The 18,266-nt window shown below is 49.9% G+C and overlaps 6 protein-coding genes across 6 annotated transcripts; 3 read left to right on the top strand and 3 right to left on the bottom strand.

Moving 5' to 3' along the window:
• Positions 1-14: 14 nt before the first annotated feature.
• VFPPC_12968 (RNA recognition motif domain-containing protein) lies at positions 15-1,862 on the bottom strand (the record flags this gene model as incomplete). Its single annotated transcript, XM_018290745.1, has 6 exons — positions 15-17; positions 74-332; positions 392-465; positions 523-687; positions 1,546-1,575; positions 1,638-1,862. 6 exons carry the CDS (start codon positions 1,860-1,862, stop codon positions 15-17), a joined length of 756 nt encoding a protein of 251 aa, XP_018149352.1.
• A 689-nt stretch (positions 1,863-2,551) lies between these two features.
• Positions 2,552-2,995, top strand: VFPPC_18764 (hypothetical protein; the record flags this gene model as incomplete). Its single annotated transcript, XM_022430329.1, has 1 exon — positions 2,552-2,995. The coding sequence occupies one exon, from the start codon at positions 2,552-2,554 to the stop codon at positions 2,993-2,995; it is 444 nt and encodes a 147-aa protein (XP_022285927.1).
• Positions 2,996-4,072: 1,077 nt separating this feature from the next.
• Positions 4,073-5,237, top strand: VFPPC_12967 (translation machinery-associated protein 46; the record flags this gene model as incomplete). The annotated part of the gene is made up of 2 exons (XM_018290744.1): positions 4,073-4,710; positions 4,772-5,237. 2 exons carry the CDS (start codon positions 4,073-4,075, stop codon positions 5,235-5,237), a joined length of 1,104 nt encoding a protein of 367 aa, XP_018149351.1.
• Positions 5,238-8,067: 2,830 nt separating this feature from the next.
• Positions 8,068-9,407, top strand: VFPPC_01021 (mitochondrial carrier protein; the record flags this gene model as incomplete). Its single annotated transcript, XM_018280926.1, has 4 exons — positions 8,068-8,347; positions 8,498-8,902; positions 8,964-9,116; positions 9,175-9,407. 4 exons carry the CDS (start codon positions 8,068-8,070, stop codon positions 9,405-9,407), a joined length of 1,071 nt encoding a protein of 356 aa, XP_018149350.1.
• Positions 9,408-10,171: 764 nt separating this feature from the next.
• On the bottom strand, positions 10,172-12,096 carry VFPPC_12966 (threonine synthase; the record flags this gene model as incomplete). Its single annotated transcript, XM_018290743.1, has 4 exons — positions 10,172-11,116; positions 11,181-11,386; positions 11,476-11,848; positions 12,010-12,096. The coding sequence occupies 4 exons, from the start codon at positions 12,094-12,096 to the stop codon at positions 10,172-10,174; spliced, it is 1,611 nt and encodes a 536-aa protein (XP_018149349.1).
• A 2,550-nt stretch (positions 12,097-14,646) lies between these two features.
• Positions 14,647-16,095, bottom strand: VFPPC_01020 (AT hook, DNA-binding motif protein; the record flags this gene model as incomplete). The annotated part of the gene is made up of 1 exon (XM_018280925.1): positions 14,647-16,095. One exon carries the CDS (start codon positions 16,093-16,095, stop codon positions 14,647-14,649), a length of 1,449 nt encoding a protein of 482 aa, XP_018149348.1.
• Between the last annotated feature and the right edge of the window lie 2,171 nt (positions 16,096-18,266).

Below are 18,266 nucleotides of genomic sequence, written 5' to 3'. Positions count from 1 at the left end.
TCAAGTTACAAAAATTACTACATTCCAGTTAGTCTTCTGCTTGGTAACAATTTCGTGGCGGTCTTCGACATACCATAATCTCATCTTCCATGGGAGCATCCCCAGCACCACCAGCAGGGGCAGCACCGCTGCCAGCTCCGGCGGCCGCACCATCGGGGTTGTTCTTGAAGTAGTCCGTCATCTCGGAATCCAATTCCTCGGCCGTCTTCTTAGCAGGACGGGCACTTCGGCCACGGCGCTTCTTGTTGGCTGCCTTGGCATTACCAGCCTTGCCAACTCCGCCGGTGGCACCCTTGCCGGAAGCAGCCGACTTGGGCTGAGCCTTGGGTTGACTAAACGCTCGATTAGCTCATGTTTTAAGAATGTTTGGACAAGCAAGGGCATGTCTTACGTAGCTCGGTCGGCCAAGGACTTAACGGGTGGCATGACCTTGTCAGCCTGAGCAGCGCCGACTACAATTTCGATCTGTTTACATTTGTCAGGATTACGATTTCATCTCACCAAACGCTGCCTGGTGCTAACCTTGATGGGTCGGTTATCGACAAGAAGGCCATTCAGCTTCTGAAAAGCCTTGCTGGCGCCGTCAGCCTTGTGGAAAGTGACATTGGCAATGCCGCGGCTGACGGAATTGGGGCCGTAGACGAGATCGATTCTCTTGATGGGTCCAACGGCTTGGATAAAGTATTCCTAGCGAAGGGGGCGTGTCAGTGTATCGATAGTCGAAATTCCAGTGTCCATCTTCTCGAGTCCGAGTCCGGTTCTGTCCAACACATATTGGTCGCAAGAAGGAAGCCGCTTTTAATGTAATTGCAGAGAATTACAGCAGTTGACGAATGAGCAAAGCAGTGAGCCGCAAATGCCGGTTTTGATATCTAGTGCATTCTCAGAACTAGACATCATCACATCTCGATAAGACAGTAACAAGCTCGCTAATTGGCAATCACACCAACACTAGCTTTGGGTAGTCTCAAGGTCGAGATATGAACGGCCGTATTGTAACTGTACAAAATGGCAATGATCTAGTCGTTGCAGCATTTTTCTGACCCAAATTGAACACATGCTGTACAACAACGTTGACGACCATGTCAGAGCCTCCCTCTTCCATGTAGCGACAACTCGTCACTCTTTCAAATGACTCTTGTGACCGCCATGGCATCGGCTCACTGCTATACTCGATTGCGTCGAACTGGGGCGATGATCGCATCGCTTGGGTTGATGGAGTGAACCACCGAAAATTTGTGCGTCTCGAACTTGTTGCCGCAGCATTTACAAATCATCGCTTTACTCCTTTCACAATGCTGACCAGGCATGTGGCGAGTACATCGCGAGATGCTGCTCTCAACTTCCAACGCGATACACCTTATTTCAGATGCCTCAAGCGACTAGGAAGGAGACTCGGGCGTTCGGTGTGCTATGTCACAGACATAGGAGGCACATCGTTCAAAAACGAACGCATGGACGTCGGAAATTACAAAAGAGGAGTATGGCGAGGAAGGAAACGTCGAACAAAGTCCGGAGGCTATGAGGCCCTCAACGGAAACATACCTTGATCTGCTGCTCCGAGACGTCCTTGGGCTAACAAGACGGTCAGTAACGTGTTGGGAGGATTTCTTCTGTTTGCATGGAAACACACATACCAGATTGCTGACGATGACTTTGCTCTCTCCATGGGCAGCAGCGGCTTTGGCAGGAACGGGCTTGGCCGCCGAGCCGCGAGCCGGCTTGGAAGACTTTTGAATGCCACCAACGGGGGCAGCGACCTTGGGGCCGGTAGAGCGTCGCTGAGAGGAGCGACGATTGCGGGCAGACTGGCGCTTGGCCGAGACGATGTCGTCAAGAGGCTTGTCGAGCTTGCTAGACATTTTGACTAGTGGTGATGAAGGGCTGCAATGTCGAAAGATGGTCGGTTTGAAAGGTAGAAGTGGTCAAATTTGATGGCAGTGAGGGCCGATCAAAGAGGCGAAGCAAAATTCACCAAGTGATGTGTTTTGGTGCGCTTATTAAAAGATCGTAAAGGCGCAAACGATGAGGCGTTTTCGCAAAAATGGTCTGAAAGAACTGTGGTCGAAGGGACAAGACCAAAATGAGTTGGGTCAAGTGCGAAGAGCGAGTCGCAAGCAAAACGACGCGCGATTTTGAAGAAGGAGAAGGGGAGGCGACTTGTCGACTTTGGTAGCGACAAGAGCTGTTGTGGTTGAGAAACCTGAAGATGTTGAAGAAGAAGGAAGGAAGGAGGAAGCAGGCGAGTCTGCGCGAGGGAGAACGAGGGGAGAGGACGAGAGGCAACGAGGCAGGCAACCAGGGTCATCGAGCCAAACACGCCAGGTCCGGAGGGGGAAGGCGCACTACAGCGATTGCTGTCAACTTCGGAGAAAGCGGCCAGCTTGACAGAGTTCGGCAGGAGTGCATAACGTAAGCAGGGACTTGGGCTTGGGGGCAGCTACTGGCCAATCAACGCGCGCACCTTGCATCACATCAGCCATCAATGCCCGACAATGCTGAGGTATGCATGTCTGCCGCTGGGTCGGCCTTGTCTGTATTCATGCAACCCATGACCAGAGTGCGACTCATTGTCTCAAACAGCACGTTCGGACCTATTTGCGGCACTCAGAAATGTAGCCATAATGTGCAGTCGAAGAGGTTGGGCTTTGTTACATGCGTAATCGACATGACTTGTTCAGTGGCAACAAAGCATAACGATTGCCTCAGACAGCACAATCAGAAATTACAAGGCAGGCGTGGCGCACATGTTGCAGCTGTTGAGTTTGAGGCGTTATATCGCATTCAGTTGCTTGGATTCAGTGTCGCATCCAGCAAACCAGTATTCACAATACTTATTGAAGCAGGTCCCAAGTGTTTTCGGTCGAGCGTCGGTTCAGAACCCAAATGCGCATCGAGGTCACGGGCCATGGTTGCATTGGAGTTGCGCTGGACCAAAGATTGTCATGTATCAGCCAAAGCATTGTTCCATTTTCTAAGACTTAAATTATCTTGAAAGCTGCTTCGGTCGGAAGCACGCCTCCGAACAACGACCGATAAGTGTGAAATTGCTCAATGTTCGGCGATGGATGGGCCGTTCTCATAACTCGCTCAAATTCTTCCCAACGCCAGGTGCAAAGAAATACAATCCCCTTCGTTCTAAATCTTAACATCACTTTGTTGACATTGTTGTGGTTGGATGTGCTTGTGCTTTTTGACAGTAGCCCAGTCTCCTGGATCTGTTGGCGTACTAGTCTTCAATCCTCGCCCTCGCTTAGTTCTCCTTTTCGCGGAATCATGACGATTTCGCATGCTCGACTTTGTTCACAATGGCGTTGGATTCGAGGAAGTGATATGCCACAATGAGCAGCACAGATGCTGCTCCAAAGAAGACAGCAAGGCTGAAGAGATCGCGATCGGAGATCATTGCGGGTGGTAGGGAATGCGACAAGGTGGTGTCGACAGCCGGTATATAGCTAAATAGCAGTAGATCAGTAAATTAAGGTTCCATTCAAGCATACCCAAGTTGCGCCGTAGGATCTTACCGAAGAGGTTGTGGTAAGAATGGGAGATATCCTAGGAATCAGGTGCTCGAGGGTGATGTGACCAAGAAGGACAGCTGGAGCTGTTTGTCCAATGTATGTGGTACGTATTCAAGTGTCCAGTCAGCAGCAAGGCTGGTGCAACAATGTCCAACCCACTGTTGGCAGCTTCATGCCAGCGGGTGACGCCCAATGACCGCACCGCTACGGAGACCTAACTTAACCTTTGGGGGGTGAACGACCACTAAAAATACGAGAAATGGCCCTGCAAGAGGGTCATGCACGTGACCTCACTGATCTCATCCACCAACCAAGCCAACCCACTGAAGATGGCAAAACGACACAGAAGGATTCTTTTTCCCCACGACGTCACGACACCATTTTTCGACGAAGAGGAACGAGGTGCTGTTCCGGAGTCTTTCTTGCATAGCACCTAAACGCGAGGGACGAAACTACCCTGGATTGAAAAGCATCGATTTCGACATACCTATCGATTTCAATATCTTTTCACTCGAAGACTCTTTACTCCGTATCTAATCGACCCCGCCACCATGCCACCCAAGAAAGCCGAGAAAGGCGGCCCTGCCAAAAAGCCCTCGGCCACCAAACAGGTCGAGGATAAGACTTTTGGCATGAAGAATAAAAGAGGAGCTGTTGCCAAGAAACAGATTGCCCAGATGACCAGCAATCTGAAGAATGGTGTAAGCCCTGAAGAAAAGAAGAAGCAAGCAGAGAAGGCTCAACGAGAGAAGGAGAAGAAGGCAGCAGAGGACGCTAAAAAGGAAGCGGCATTGCTTCTGAACCGTCCTGCCCAAATACAAAAAATCCCTTTTGGTGTAGATCCCAAGACGGTTCTGTGTATTTTCTTCAAAAAGGGAGACTGTGAGAAGGGCCGAAAGTGCAAATTCTCGCATGACCCCAACATCGAGCGAAAGACTGAAAAGAAGAATCTCTACGCAGACACGAGAGGGCAGGAAGAGGAAGACAAGAAGAAGCAAGAAACGTCTGCCGAGTGGGATGAAGAACAGCTGCGAAAGGTTGTCCTGTCCAAGAAAGGCAACCAGCAAACGACGACAGAAAAGGTGTGCAAATACTTCATTTCGGCCATTGAGGATGGAAAGTATGGCTGGTTCTGGGTCTGTCCAAATGGCGGAGACAAGTGCATGTATAGGCATGCTCTACCTCCTGGGTAAGTTCCATATGACACAAGCAAATGCGTAGCACCATGTCACTGACCGCATATCTTCTAGTTTCGTCTTGAAAACAAAGGAACAAAGGGCAGCAGAGAAAGCACTCATGGATAAGTCCCCACTCAAGACGCTCACTCTCGAAGACTTCTTGGAGTCTGAGCGACACAAACTTACTGGCACGCTTACGCCCGTCACGCCAGAGTCCTTTGCCAAGTGGAAGAAGGAACGTCTTGACAAGAAGGCTGCTGAAGAGCAGCTCCGAAAGGCCAAAGAGAACACTGGTCGTGCATTGTTCGAGAGCGGCAAGTGGCGTGACGAAGATGACTCTGACGAGGAAGACGACGACGACGCATGGAACCTGGACAAATTGCGATACGAGACTGAGGCTTTGCGAGAGAAGAAGGAAGAGCAACGACTCGCCACCCTTCATGGAGATGAAACGCCACGAACGATAGATGCTGCCGACTCAGAGGATGCTGGGCAGCAAGCGAATGGGACAGTAGAGGCGGGACCTTCTGGGACTTGAATGAGACAATACTCACACTGTGGTTCCGATAAAGGCGATCCGGGTCCGGCTTACTTTTCGAGCAAGGGCCGGACAAAGGCAATTCCGAGCACTGCTGGTGTCCTCTATTGAAAGATGACATCTGCTGGACGACCTCACATATACAGGATCGTCATTCCGAAGCAGCGAGATATCTTGCTGTATTCATCAGTATTACGTAGCGCGTCAGACTGGCCAAAGGATGGCATGATTCCCACATGATTCGAAACAAATACTCGAATCCTGCGGGAGAATACAATAAATTTCACATCTGGAAGTTTCTGTCGAAGGTGTTTCCTCCCCCCTTATTACTTTGGGATTGCATGTGTTTTGAGTCTTTTGACCCTTCGCCCTGAAAAATGTTATGCCTAAATTCTCGGAGTTGGTCTTCACGCCTATGCAGATCAAGCCGGTCTGATTCGACAAGCTCTGTCACCTCTCAGCCGAAGCCACTCGATGTATATCTCCACTGTCGATCGCCTCTTTTGTTCTGCCCGTTTGTTTCATCCCCCCATCGGATTGCATCGGTGCATGGCGACTATACATTTGGTTCTATAACCGACAATACGGTAATGTTCCCTCTTTTCTAAAGCTCTTCCCCGACGCCTGGATGAGGACACTTCGTTCTAGACACACACGTCGAACAGTTGTAGCTGTCTGGGGGCCACACGGCTGGCGACAGGCGCCCCAAAAGCCACAGGCGGTGATGCAAGTTGTGATTGCTCACAAACTTCTTAGCCGCAGAGTATATCTTTGCGGGGCAAAGATCCAGCAGGCTACAAGAAGAGGGGACATGCAATAGTGCTAATGCAACCCTTGGATCATGATGGGTAGGAATGGTTAGATTGTAGAATGCTTTTGGGCGCTCTGCTGATAACTGGCAAGTCTCTAGCGGAGCGCATCGCCAAAGCAGCATGTGATGCGGAGACTTGTAAAGTTGTCTGGTCTGTTTATTGTACAAGATGCGGGTACTATAATGGAACAGCGGAAGGTTTCATTTGTACTCAAAGTACTGGGTAGACGGCACGGCGTTGTATCGCAGATGTCTTGTATCCATGGCATCCATGGCATCTGGTGGACTTTGGTGCAAGAGAGTTGTTGGCACGAGACACCTTACATGACAGGTACTTGCCAGTTGGGCACATCCATGTCGGGATTAGACTGCCGTGACCAAACGGCAAGAATGAACCATCTTCCAGAGCTTCAAGCTTCCCCTCCAACACTTGGACATGGAAGTGCTCTTAGTGGTCAAATGGTCCCCTCTTTTGCCTGCCCCTCTCCACCCCGAATTCACAGAGGCCGCATGTCATTGGGTCATGGTGTGCCCTGTTGGGAATGGATTGGGTTCAGGCTCATTCATGTCCTTCATGAGAGGAAAGTTGGGTGTGGATGAGTCTGGCCTTGGAGGGATGGGATGGGATCAGTGGTTCAACGTTGGGCCAGCCGAAGGGCAGTCAAATTCACATTGAAGGCCGGGAGATGGGGTCAATGAGATGGACAGGCCATGAACAACCGAAGCGCTAAAGATAATACCAGGCTCAAAGCGGCATGGCCTGTTCATGTACTCCATACATTGCAGCTAATGTCAAAGAAGAACTCACCCATACAGGTCAGTTCCGTTGTTGAAACCGCAGACTTCAACAAATGTCTGGTCTGTCTGGTTCAAGTGTCCCTCTTGTTCTTGGTCTGATTGACGCTCTACTTGCACCTTTACATGTCACCCGCAGTCGTGGACCAAATTTCACCTTTATCGAGCACGCCCTCTCAGTTTTACCTAGCGCACATTGCGCAAGGAGAGCTGCCGACTGTGGTTCCCACCAAATATCTGCTACACGATCTCAAAAGCGGAACAGACCAGACCAGACCCTTGCGGAGAGCAGACTGGAGTAACTAGAGCTCGTCCTCTCGCCACCAAAACGGCACAGCAGAGCATCAAACACCAGGACGAGTTTGTGTCCCACTCAACGGCAGCCAAGCAGGTCCCGTCCGCACAGCCAAGAGCTTCCCCAAGCTCCGTCCTGCGCCTGCTTGCCCGGCTCCCGCTGTGCAGTCAGTCTCCTGGTCATCAATACTAGGTACTTATCCTGGTCCTGCCTGGTCTTGGTCGTGCTTGCAAGTGGTTGAGTGCAGTCTGATGTTCAACTAGCTGGCAGCTGGTTGGCTTCAACCATCAATCGCCCCTCAACCGAACCTTCAACCCTGTGCTGCGCTAAGCGTCATCCGTGCTCCCAGCTACCCGCAGCCGAACCAGATATTAAACAACTGTTGACCCCTCATCGGACAAGACTGGATCAACCTGTGAATAGCAACAGCACCTCCCTGGTCAATCAATTCGCCGCCGCCGCCATCGCCATCTTCCTCTCTCTCTCCGTCCCATTGTCTTTCAACTATCGAATCCTATTGTAGGAATCATTACCCGCCCGGGCATCAGAAGCTCCATTCCTCGAAAGACATCTGCCGCTTTTCGGTGTCGAACATCGCCCTCAACCCCCCATCAGTACCTGGTTACTGAACCAAATCAACCGATTGAGAATCCGCCGATTGATGGCAGTTGCGTCTCTGGAGAAATAGGTCGTGCTGCCGCCCGCGCACACCCCAGACTCGGCTGCTGATCTCGTCAATTTTGTCGAGATCACCGGGTCTGAACCGCGCGCGCGTGTGTGCCGTGGCCGTCCAACCTCATTCCTACCCGCTTCTCACCTATCCGGCTTGGTCTCCTGTCGTCTCTACCTTTGTCTCCCGTCGCTCTGGGCAATTCATCTGCCTGGTGCACCAGGAAACAAGGACGACCATCCGGAACTAGTCCAGAAGCATGACTGTGGAAGCAAAGCGTGATCAGCAGCAAGATGTCCCAGGCCGCCTCACCTCGTCAGCAGTCATGCCTTCAACCACCCGCGGACGAGACCATGCAAACTCGTTCGTTAAGCGTTATCGGACCGAAATAGCCGCCAGCTCTTCGAGCGTCTTTTCCACGCTGGCCGCCTTCCCCCTCGACAGCGTCAAGACTCGTATGCAGACCTATCAGTACCGCGGGTTTCTAGACTGTGTCAAGCATACATATCGCACCGAACACCTGGGTGGCTTCTTTCGAGGTAGGTGTTTTGCTTTCTCCCCTCAATGGTTCCGAATTGCGGTGTTTGGGCCACAATCGACAACCATGGAACCGAATTGGTGGTCCGGGATGACTATACTCGGTTGCAATTGAACGATGTGTATTTGCTGACATGTGCCCTGCTCTTAAGGTGTTATGGCCCCCATGGCGAGCATTACCCTGGTCCGAACCGTGTCATTTTCGATATATCAACGAGCTAAATACTCATATGCTGGCTGGGTCAAGAGGAATATGGGATACGACATTCTTCGCCATGTGAACAAGCCAGGAACGTACCCGAACCTGTACTCGGTGGCCTGCTTCGGCGCTGCAGGGGCCACTGCCGGCTCCGTCATTACCTTTATCGCCTGTCCGTTCGAGCTTACGAAGCTAAGCGCCCAGGTGTCTGTGCTACTTGCAGAACGAGCGGGCAGTTGTCAAAAGAGCAGAGCCGTAGCTTCAAGTTACCAAAATAAGGGAACCCTGAGAACCATGGCCAACATTATCAAACATCGGGGAGTATTGGGCTTATACACTGGACTCAGATTACACTTGTGTAGGTCTTGTCATCTTCCAGTGCATAGGAACTATACGTACTAACAAAATTATCAACCTAGTGCGGGATACGCTAGGCACATCAATATACTTTATGGTGTACGAGAGCGGGAAACAGCTCGGGACAACCCTAGCTGGTGACAATCCAAACAGCAACAAGTTGGCAGTGGTAACGGCCGGCGGCATGTGCGGTCTCGTGTCTTGGGCATTAATATGTAAACATCTACCTTGTTTCTTGCACCCCTCATCCCACACAAACTAACACAACTATAGACCCTATCGATTCCGCCAAGAGCATATACCAACGAAACTCACTCCTTCACTCACGCGGAGAAAAAGTCGACCCCGCTCCCAAGATCGAATTCTTCAAACGCCACATGTACCGTGGTCTCGGCGTCTCCATGAGCCGCTCATGCCTCGTCAACGCCATCTTCTTCTCGTCATTCGAATTCGTCAAGAAGCGCATCAAGACGCTAGACGACGACCCCATCAAGCCAAGAACATAATGTAACAACAAACCCTGAAACTAGTTATCTTCAAAACACAACCCCTTTTACATTTGTGAAAGTCCCGACACTGGCCCTGTGCCTCCTTTGTTTTGTTATTTGGCAGGAATGGCCACCTGCGTATGCATATCATGAACCGGGCGTTCTTGCGGTCTGTTTTTGTTTTGTTTTTGAAAGTGTTATTATTGTTGGTATTGGTGGTACGTTTCCACATGGTTTTGCTGAGTCGTGTGACTTGGTTGGGATTACGGACGGAATGAGATGGTAGCGCAGATGGTAGCGGCAGATAGAACATGTAAAGTGCATACTTGACTTACATACTGAATGCCACGAGACCGATGTCGGATTCAATACGAATTTATTAACCACTTACCTGCCGTCAACTACACTCGTTATAGATGTAAATAGTTTGAAGCGTGGAGTTACCGAAAACACAGCAAGTTTGGTAAGAATGCCCGCTAAATTAAATGCGAGATAAACACAACCTAAGCACCTCGTGACAAAAACTCCGTATCTGACCATTGTTAAAAAACAAAATGTCACATTGACATGGTCAGCCTCCCTCCGTTTCCCTTCTAGCCCGTCCTCCTCTAATTGTAGAATTTGCACTTTTTGCCCATTCCTGTAACTGATGCCATCTCGTCAACTTAAGCCCCTAAGTTGGATACATAGAAAACATTGGCATCACATGCCCCCCTTTCCAAATCTAACTACTCGTGAAAATGGAACTTCCGTCTATTCATCCAATATGCAAATGTGGGAATTTAAGCCTGCGAAAGTTCCTGCTCTACTTGGGCCTTGACCAACTCTCTGACCTTGCTTACAGTTCCCTCTACCTCTGTGACTCGCTTCTCCTTCTTGTCAAGGCCAATGAATTCCTTGGGCAGAACCTTGTTTTCAAAGTCGAAGCCCTCTTGTCCGGTAAGGGCCTTCTCCACGGCTCCAGAGAACTTGGCTGGGTGGGCGGTCGACAAGGAGATGTGGTGGATGTCGGGACTGGCGTTGGCGGCGGACCTGATAGTGGCGGCAACACCAACGGCGGTATGGGGGTCCAAAACATATCCGACCTTCTTGTACAGAGCTTGGATGGTCTCCAGGGTTTGGCTGTCATCCACACGCTCGCTGTCAAAGTCTCGCTTTGCGCATTTCAGAACATCTTGGTACACAGGGCCAAATGATCCAGTAGTTTTCAGTTCCTTGAGCCACTTGGAAACTTCTTGACCGGCCTGCTTCTTGTTCCACTGGTCGTCCATGCCTGCGCTTGCGGCGAACTCGTAGGCTAGGAACCACAATAGACGTTCGAAATTGCTAGACACCAGGATATCCATGGCAGGACTGAGCGTCTCCTTGACACCTTCGGGTGTGATGTCCTGTCCATCTTCCGGCGCGGGCTGCTTCTCGTACTTGCCAGTTTTCCAGAAGCGGTCCAAGATGTCGTTTTCGTTGGTCGCAATGACTAGCTTATCCACAGGCAGTCCCATGCGCATGGCAAAGTAGCCAGCAAGGATATCTCCAAAGTTGCCAGTAGGCACGACGAATCGAACCTTGTCGCCGAGCTTGAAAGTAGAAGATTGCTTGACCAGTGAGAAATATGAGTGGAAGTAGTACGTGATCTGGGCCAGGATACGAGCCCAGTTGATCGAGTTGACGGCGCCAACGTTGATGGGCTTGTTGGCTTCGGGGTCGGCGAGCATGGATTTCAAAATGTCCTAGAGTTCGAAATATGTCAGCTCTATCGGCTGTGGTGTTAATTGATACTCATGGCTGTCGTACCTGGCAGTCGTCAAAGGTTCCCTCAATGGACAGGTTGTGCACGTTCTTGTCCAAGACGGTGGTCATCTGCAGCTCCTGGATGGGGCTGACACGGCCCTTGGGGAACATGATGAATACTGAAACATCTTTTTTGCCGCGCAGGCCATAAATGGCAGCGGATCCGGTGTCACCACTGGTGGCGCCAACGACAGTGAGGTGGTGACGGTCTATAACACATGTCAGCCTGTATTTCGAAAGAGCAATATTTTGCCGCAAGGCTCCCTCGGTTATGTTGAGAGTGGTATTGCAGCCATACCTCTTCCAGTCTTGCCCTCGTTTTTTCTCACCAAGAAGTATTCGAACAAGTTGCCAACAAACTGAAGCGCGACATCTTTGAAGGCAAAGGTTGGACCGTGAAATAGTTCGAGGAGATGGTGGTTGCCGTCGAGTTGGACGAGCGGTGTAACATCCTTGCTGCGAAAAGTCGAGTAACTTCGATTGACAATGTTCTTGAGGTCTGCCGAGGGAATCTCAGATGGCGAAATGTAAAGAGACATGATTTCGTAGGCCAAGGAAGAGAAACTCAAGTCCTGCCAGCTTTTCCAGGCAGTAGCCTGTGGAATGTGCTCGGGAATATAGAGTCCGCCATCGGTAGCTAAGCCGCGCAAAACGACTTCTTCAAACGAACACTGTCGCAAGACGAGTCAATCCCGTTAGCCATTGATTTACGGAGATAGTCAATAGCATCCAAAACAAGTGGGAGGATGAATGTCCAATTGAGCTCTTGCAAGCCCATTTAGACTTCCTATCCAACGGAGGGTTACACGGGTCGGATCAAGGCCATACTTACATCAGTGTCCTCGCCACGAGTGCTCAGATAGCGCTGCGACGGGATATGAGAGTCATTTGACCCATTGGTTACTCCGTTTTGGGCCATTATTCTGCTGAGGCCAAGTTGTAGGCGACTTTGCTGGAGAGAAGTAGGTGACGTGAGGTGCAGGAAACAAAGGATGGGGAGGCCGAAAATCGGTGTCGATGCGATGTCGCCAATGGACAGAGACGGTAAGGAGGGGCAAATTGAGATTGAGAGAGTCTCCTGTGGGATGTGGATGTGGAAACAAAGTGGAAATGGTAAAGTAGATGGCAATCAATGCCCGACGGCAACAAAAGCGAATTGTCAAAGACAAAGGGCGGGGTTGATGAGGAAGGATGCGATGGTATTGCGGCCTTGGCTGTAGAAAAAAAAATCAAAGACGTTTGGCTTGGTCGAAATAGCCCAAACTCGGCGTTCGTTCTGGCGCAAATCGAATCAAATCAAAGAATCGGCCAAGACTTGATTGACCAGAGACAGAGAAAAAGAGACCGGGAGACGGCGCCAACCCACCAACCAAAAATTGCAAGCCACCAGATGGACCAGACAGACAGCCAACTCAAGAGTCATTTCTGTCTGAGAGACATGAGAGGGGACTTTGAGAGGCAAAGAGGGACCAGGACCAGACCATGACATGGGCTTGCTCGGTCAGGTTCGGAGCCCCTCTTCCCAAAAACGCCTAGTGCGGGGTGATTATTTGATGCCAGCCCGTGCAGTGCACAATGAGGCAATGAAGCCATCAGATTGACCCGACCAGACCAGAATGCAACAAGTCTGGTCTGGTCTGGTCTGGCAATCTGGGAGGCTAAAAAGCACCCACGAGGACCTGACTGGAGGAGATGCCTGGCCGATGGACCAGCAGGGGTCCAGTTTGGTAGGTGGGTTTTCTAGCGCTCTAGTAGCCCAGTGCCCGTTGCATGCTCAACTACAAGCACCCAGCGCCAGCAAGACCACAACCAATCTTGATGTTGGTGTGTTGAGTCAAGCACTCACAGTCAAGTACGTATTGACTCTGACGGAAGGAGCGACACCACTCTTGACATCTCAACACCAGAGTAGACTAGTCTGGACAAATCGACAAGGGCATCAGACACATGCACAGTTGACGGCTTGTTAATCTTGTCGCTCAACCGACATCCGGGACATGGAAGCTCATTTCACATTTCACATTTTACCACAACCACCAACAGTCCCCTTCATGCCACGTCGTTCAACGGGCCTCCTTCATTTATGCCAATTCCGCCACATGTGCCCCAGCCCGCTGCATGAAGGCGGCGCAATGTCCATATGGTGTTTCTTTTTGCTTCTTTTCTCATCCCTATTTTTCCAGCCGTAAGGTATTGATACCGCAAGTGCAGGAAGAATGTGTATCTATTGAATAATAGAATGGATCCCGTGATCCACGCGGTCAGTCCATCCTCCAACACCCAAGGCTCTTCTCCTCACTCGGCATCCCAGGACGTTCTGCTCCGTTGAATCCCTGAGAACTGTCGATCCAGGCTGGAAGTCCATGGATCAATTCCTCAGTCAGCGCCCAAACTTCAAAGTTGTACAGTGTCATGACGGCCGTGTCAGGGAACCATCGTTGCGTTATGCCCCCCCAAAACGTGTCTTTGGTTTCTCCGTCCGATATGCGACATGACGCCAACATAATCAATGCGGCACAGATTGCTGACTGGGTTCAATTACAGTATACCACAGTTGTTTCCTCATTTGTCTCTTCTCCGTGGTCGCCAACCGCTAGTACGACTCATTGGACCCTTGTGCCTGTGGCGTTTGCTAGTCATCTTCCAAGAAGCGGTGGAGAACAACATCCCCGGTTGACCCAAACATGCTGGCCCGAACGAGACGTGCAGCTCACAGTCTTATTTTTTCGGTCAAAAAGCACTGTCACTGGTAGGTTGTGATAGGATACCATCTACTCCGTAATGAGGTCAATTGATGCAAATCTTGGGGCAAGATCAATTCGCCATTTTTGTCGTTGGGCCGACAGACTCATCAGCCTCTTTTTCTCACCGGGAAAGCTGATCCAAGCGATGCTACCTTCGTACCGTCCCCCCACATTCCAGCTCGACAGCAGCGCCTCATAGCCCTGCCATCGATATCCGGGTCAACTTACCTGCCTAATTGGACCCTATCAACAGCCTCGTATCCATCTCGCCACGGTCTACGTAACAAACTGGTACCGAATAGATTTGCGTGTCACCTGGATCTGCCAAGCTGGAAGACAAGCTGAGCATCATTTCAGCACTATTCAAAGTCAGCCGCCAAAATACCCAAGTAGTGTTGAATCAATGGAGCCGAAATGCCTTGTTTGACTGAAAACACTATTCTCGCGACAAATAATACGAACAAAACACTGCCCAGTTAGGCCATGACCGGTAGGTCTGGGGACAACTATAATGTGCCCTCATCACAATTCGTCATCAGCAGTCAACTCCACCAACGACGAACCGGGAAGCCTGGGTCGTCGTGCTCGGCATTTCTATCCTTGATTCATTACTTCGTCAAGCTTCCAGCATGCTCTACTGTCTATCTGAGCATTTGCAGTCCGCCATGCATGTTTACATTTCATCATATCCACAGTCCAACTCGTAAACGTACACCTCGCCAGTCTCATTTGCGGATCACTTTTAACAACGGTGCTATTCTCATGTTCCTGCTCAACCCAACACGGTACAAGGGCCGACCAGAATCTCCGCTTGATGCAGATAGTGCCTTGCTGGAGGGTTTCTTGGAAGAATTGACGTCCGCACCGTCTTTCATATCTGAAGTTGGCGTTTGTGGTGTTTTGTCCAGCAGTGCGTTGGCGGCGGTTATGCTTTTTTCCTTGGCAGGAGAGACGATCGTTTGCTCTGCTTCTTCAGTTTTGGTATCTGTATGCTGTATCATATCTGATTCTGCAGGCGCTGGATCAGGGGGAACTTGCGCAATTTCTTGAACGTCGCCGTTTTCATCAAGTTTGACAGCAGCGTCAGACTTTTTCGGTCGCCCACGCTTCTTCTTAGCCTTTGTCTCTACGACCTTTTTCTTTGGCGTTGCTGTGTTTTCTTTCTTCGGGCGGCCCCTTTGTTTCTTCTTCTCAACGGGGTTTGCTGTTTCCTCAAAGTCGGAGCCGTCATCATCTTTAGTTGTCTCAGGTGGCTGATCGTCTTCCCCCAGTCCACTCTCGTCATCTGATGCATTGATGACCCTGTGTGACTTCGCCGTTGAACTGGACTTCTCCTTTTTGGTGCTTAAATTCGATTCTGGAGCTGATGTAGACACCGCAGCTTCATCTGGCAACGAGTTCCGTAGTCCACGTACTTGTTTCAACCGATCAGACTTTGAGCTCTTGATATCAGGTGCCGCATCATACGAAGGAGCGACAGTTGTCCTTGGTGTATTCAGATTGGTAGCAGTCCCACTAGACATGACGTTTATGCATCGCTGTTCCAATGGTTTTGCTGCAGGGCTCGATGCACCAGCCTTGACTGACACATACTCTTCCCTTTGACTAGTCGTCAGCATCGTCGGGGCGACCATGAACGCCGGGTCACTATCAATAGGCGCAGTCGAAACCAAATCATCCAAGGGCGCATCTCTTTCGACACGTCTCTTCTTTCTGCTTTGCGTTGTTACTGTCCCGGTTGGTTCATCCTCCTGACTGACATATCCTATATCATCCAGTCGTCGTCGTAAACCTCTCGTGATTTTGGTCCTAGTGTTTGAAGAGCCATCTGTTTTCTTGGCTCGCCTAGACGGCTGTTCAAATTCAGGACTGCTAGGCACGTCCCAGAGACTCTTATCATGGACGGTGCCCCTAGTCTGCTGAAAGCCATTGTCGAATGACGATGGGTCCATGATGTCGTCTTCTGCTTCTTCTGTTTGGTGGTGCCTTACAGCATGTTCCTTTGCTGCATCACTTTGCTCCTTGAACACGCTCCTGAAAAATGTTGGATCCGTGGAACCAGACGGGTGTGTAGTTGAGGCTGACTTTTCCACTGCAACAACTTCTGGTAGTTCGGTGGCAGAACCTGTGTCTGACTCATCTCCGTCGGAATCTGCAATGACTGTTGGGGTCATATTGCGGAAAATGGGTCAACTGCAGGCATTGAGTGTTGACGATGATTGTAGACTTTCGGTTGAGGTTACGTGTGGTGCGAGCGCGTGGGTTGACGCGGTGGCACGTGACACCATTATTGACTTGCAAGTTAGCTGCGTGGTGCTTGATGGTTGGCTGCAATGAGAGAAGCTCTGGCAATTTTTAAATATTGAAAAGAAATATTTAAATCGTTCATCATGAATTTTGTATCTCCCTTATTTTGTGCTGCTCGCTTGTGCGGCTGGCTCCTATTTGTGCTGAATTGGCCGCAGGCACTAACACCACTTACACGGGAAACGAACGGTCAAAGTTCAAATCCTTCCTCCTTTCTCCTACTCAGATACACTCCCTGAGTAGATTCCGTGAAATAACTTGCCATACAGCTGTAAAATTGGACCACGGGGTCAACGCAAATTCACATCCATCCAATCGAAGGATATCCAGTTCACATTTCACAGTTCACGCAATACCACAGAGCAAAGTAACCAACAGCCAACACGACCACAACACAACATCCAAACTCAGCACAAATCACAAAAACAAGCCATAAACGAACTGACATTTCAATTCCAATACCTAAACAACTCAGAACCCTCAAACCCCACCACGGCAAATCATCCCAGCCCACCACCATAAATTGAAACCTAAATATTCCCCCCCGAAACCATACACCCCGCCTCAATATTATTCCCAACAGGATCAAACACAAACGCCGCATAGTAACTAGGATGAATATTCACCCTCTTCCCCGGCGCGCCGTTATCCCTCCCACCGGCCTCTACAGCCGTGGCGTGAAACTCCCCCACCGCATCCTCGCCTACTCACTCCAAATTAGCAAACCATTCTCGCAAAGTGGTAAGTGTTACATACTTGCCGCCCCAAACGCAACATGGACGTTCGACTGCGCGCCATCGCCGGACGCAATCACGAACTGGGGCCCGCCTGCTCCAAAGGCCGTCATGTGTGGTGGGAAGCCGCTCAGTTTCTCGAGGCCAAGCGGTTTGAGGACGCGGGTGTAGAAGGTTACGACGGGGGCGTAGTCGGCTTGAGCGACTTTGATGAGGACGTGGGAGATGGGCATTTTGGAGGATGTGAAGTAAATTGAGCTTAGTGAGTGATGAGAGTAGTTTGATAGTGTTGTAGTGAATTGAGCAGAGTATGTTTGGGAGGAATGGAAGGATCAAGGGTTTTTATATTTGAAGTTTGGCAATATGACAAACATGGTGACAAATCAGACGGATATTCTCTTGAAAAGAATGAAAACAAAGATGTTAAGTCCGATATTCCCAAGCCTTCTGCGAATATACGTCGTGGTTTTGAAGTGTAAGTTGAGTTCCGAAGCCCGAGACGATACCCAATCACCATGTTTGTTGGTGGTGCTAACCGTTTCAGGATATTGGTAACCTGGACATGATGTTGCAAGCCGATGTGTGATTCCAAACTCAAACTACTCCATACGCCACGTCACTTCTCGGATCGACAAGATTAAATGAGTGAAACGGGATTAAGAAGACTAAAATGGCCAAAGTGATTCAGTTTGTTGTGCTTGTTCCAAAATGCCAACATTCTGGTCATCGCCACATCAGCTCGAATAAACCTTTACTTCACGCTGACTCCTGGGACTCGGCACCACTGTTTGCCCAGGTTGAATCGGGTATATTATTCGTTACTCCTACATCTACATCTACATCTGCTTCCTTCCCCAGGTATCAAAAGCAATAGGCCGGGCAAGCCTATTACGAACCACAAAACGCCATCATGTTGAAGAATCTCCTCATTTGGGATCAACATTCCATTCTATTCTTTGTTTGTCATGGAACTTCCAAAAATATTTCACTCCCAAATGGAAGTGCTAAATGCATCTAATGTTGAATGCTCGCCAATAAACCCGCCTTCCGATTCCAGTTCCCTAGCCCTCAGTTTTTCACAAACTTTTCGGGATGCAGTTAAAACACATCTTTTTTGTCATCACCCCATCCCATAAACGCCGATGTTGAGATCGTATCCGGCTGGTTTTAAACAAAGGAAAAAGTGCGACGGAGATATAATTCTCGTCACGTAAAAAAGACATCAGACATTTGTGAATATTAGTTTAAAAAAAAAAGCAATTCCGTTCCCGTTCCCTGCCTGTACTATCCCCACGTGGTATCAA

Source organism: Pochonia chlamydosporia, chromosome 1 (assembly GCF_001653235.2).
Source record: "Pochonia chlamydosporia 170 chromosome 1, whole genome shotgun sequence".
NCBI classification, from domain to species: domain Eukaryota; kingdom Fungi; phylum Ascomycota; class Sordariomycetes; order Hypocreales; family Clavicipitaceae; genus Pochonia; species Pochonia chlamydosporia.
Note: the sequence above shows the minus strand (reverse complement) of the source record. Positions and strands in the feature narration are given on the sequence as shown.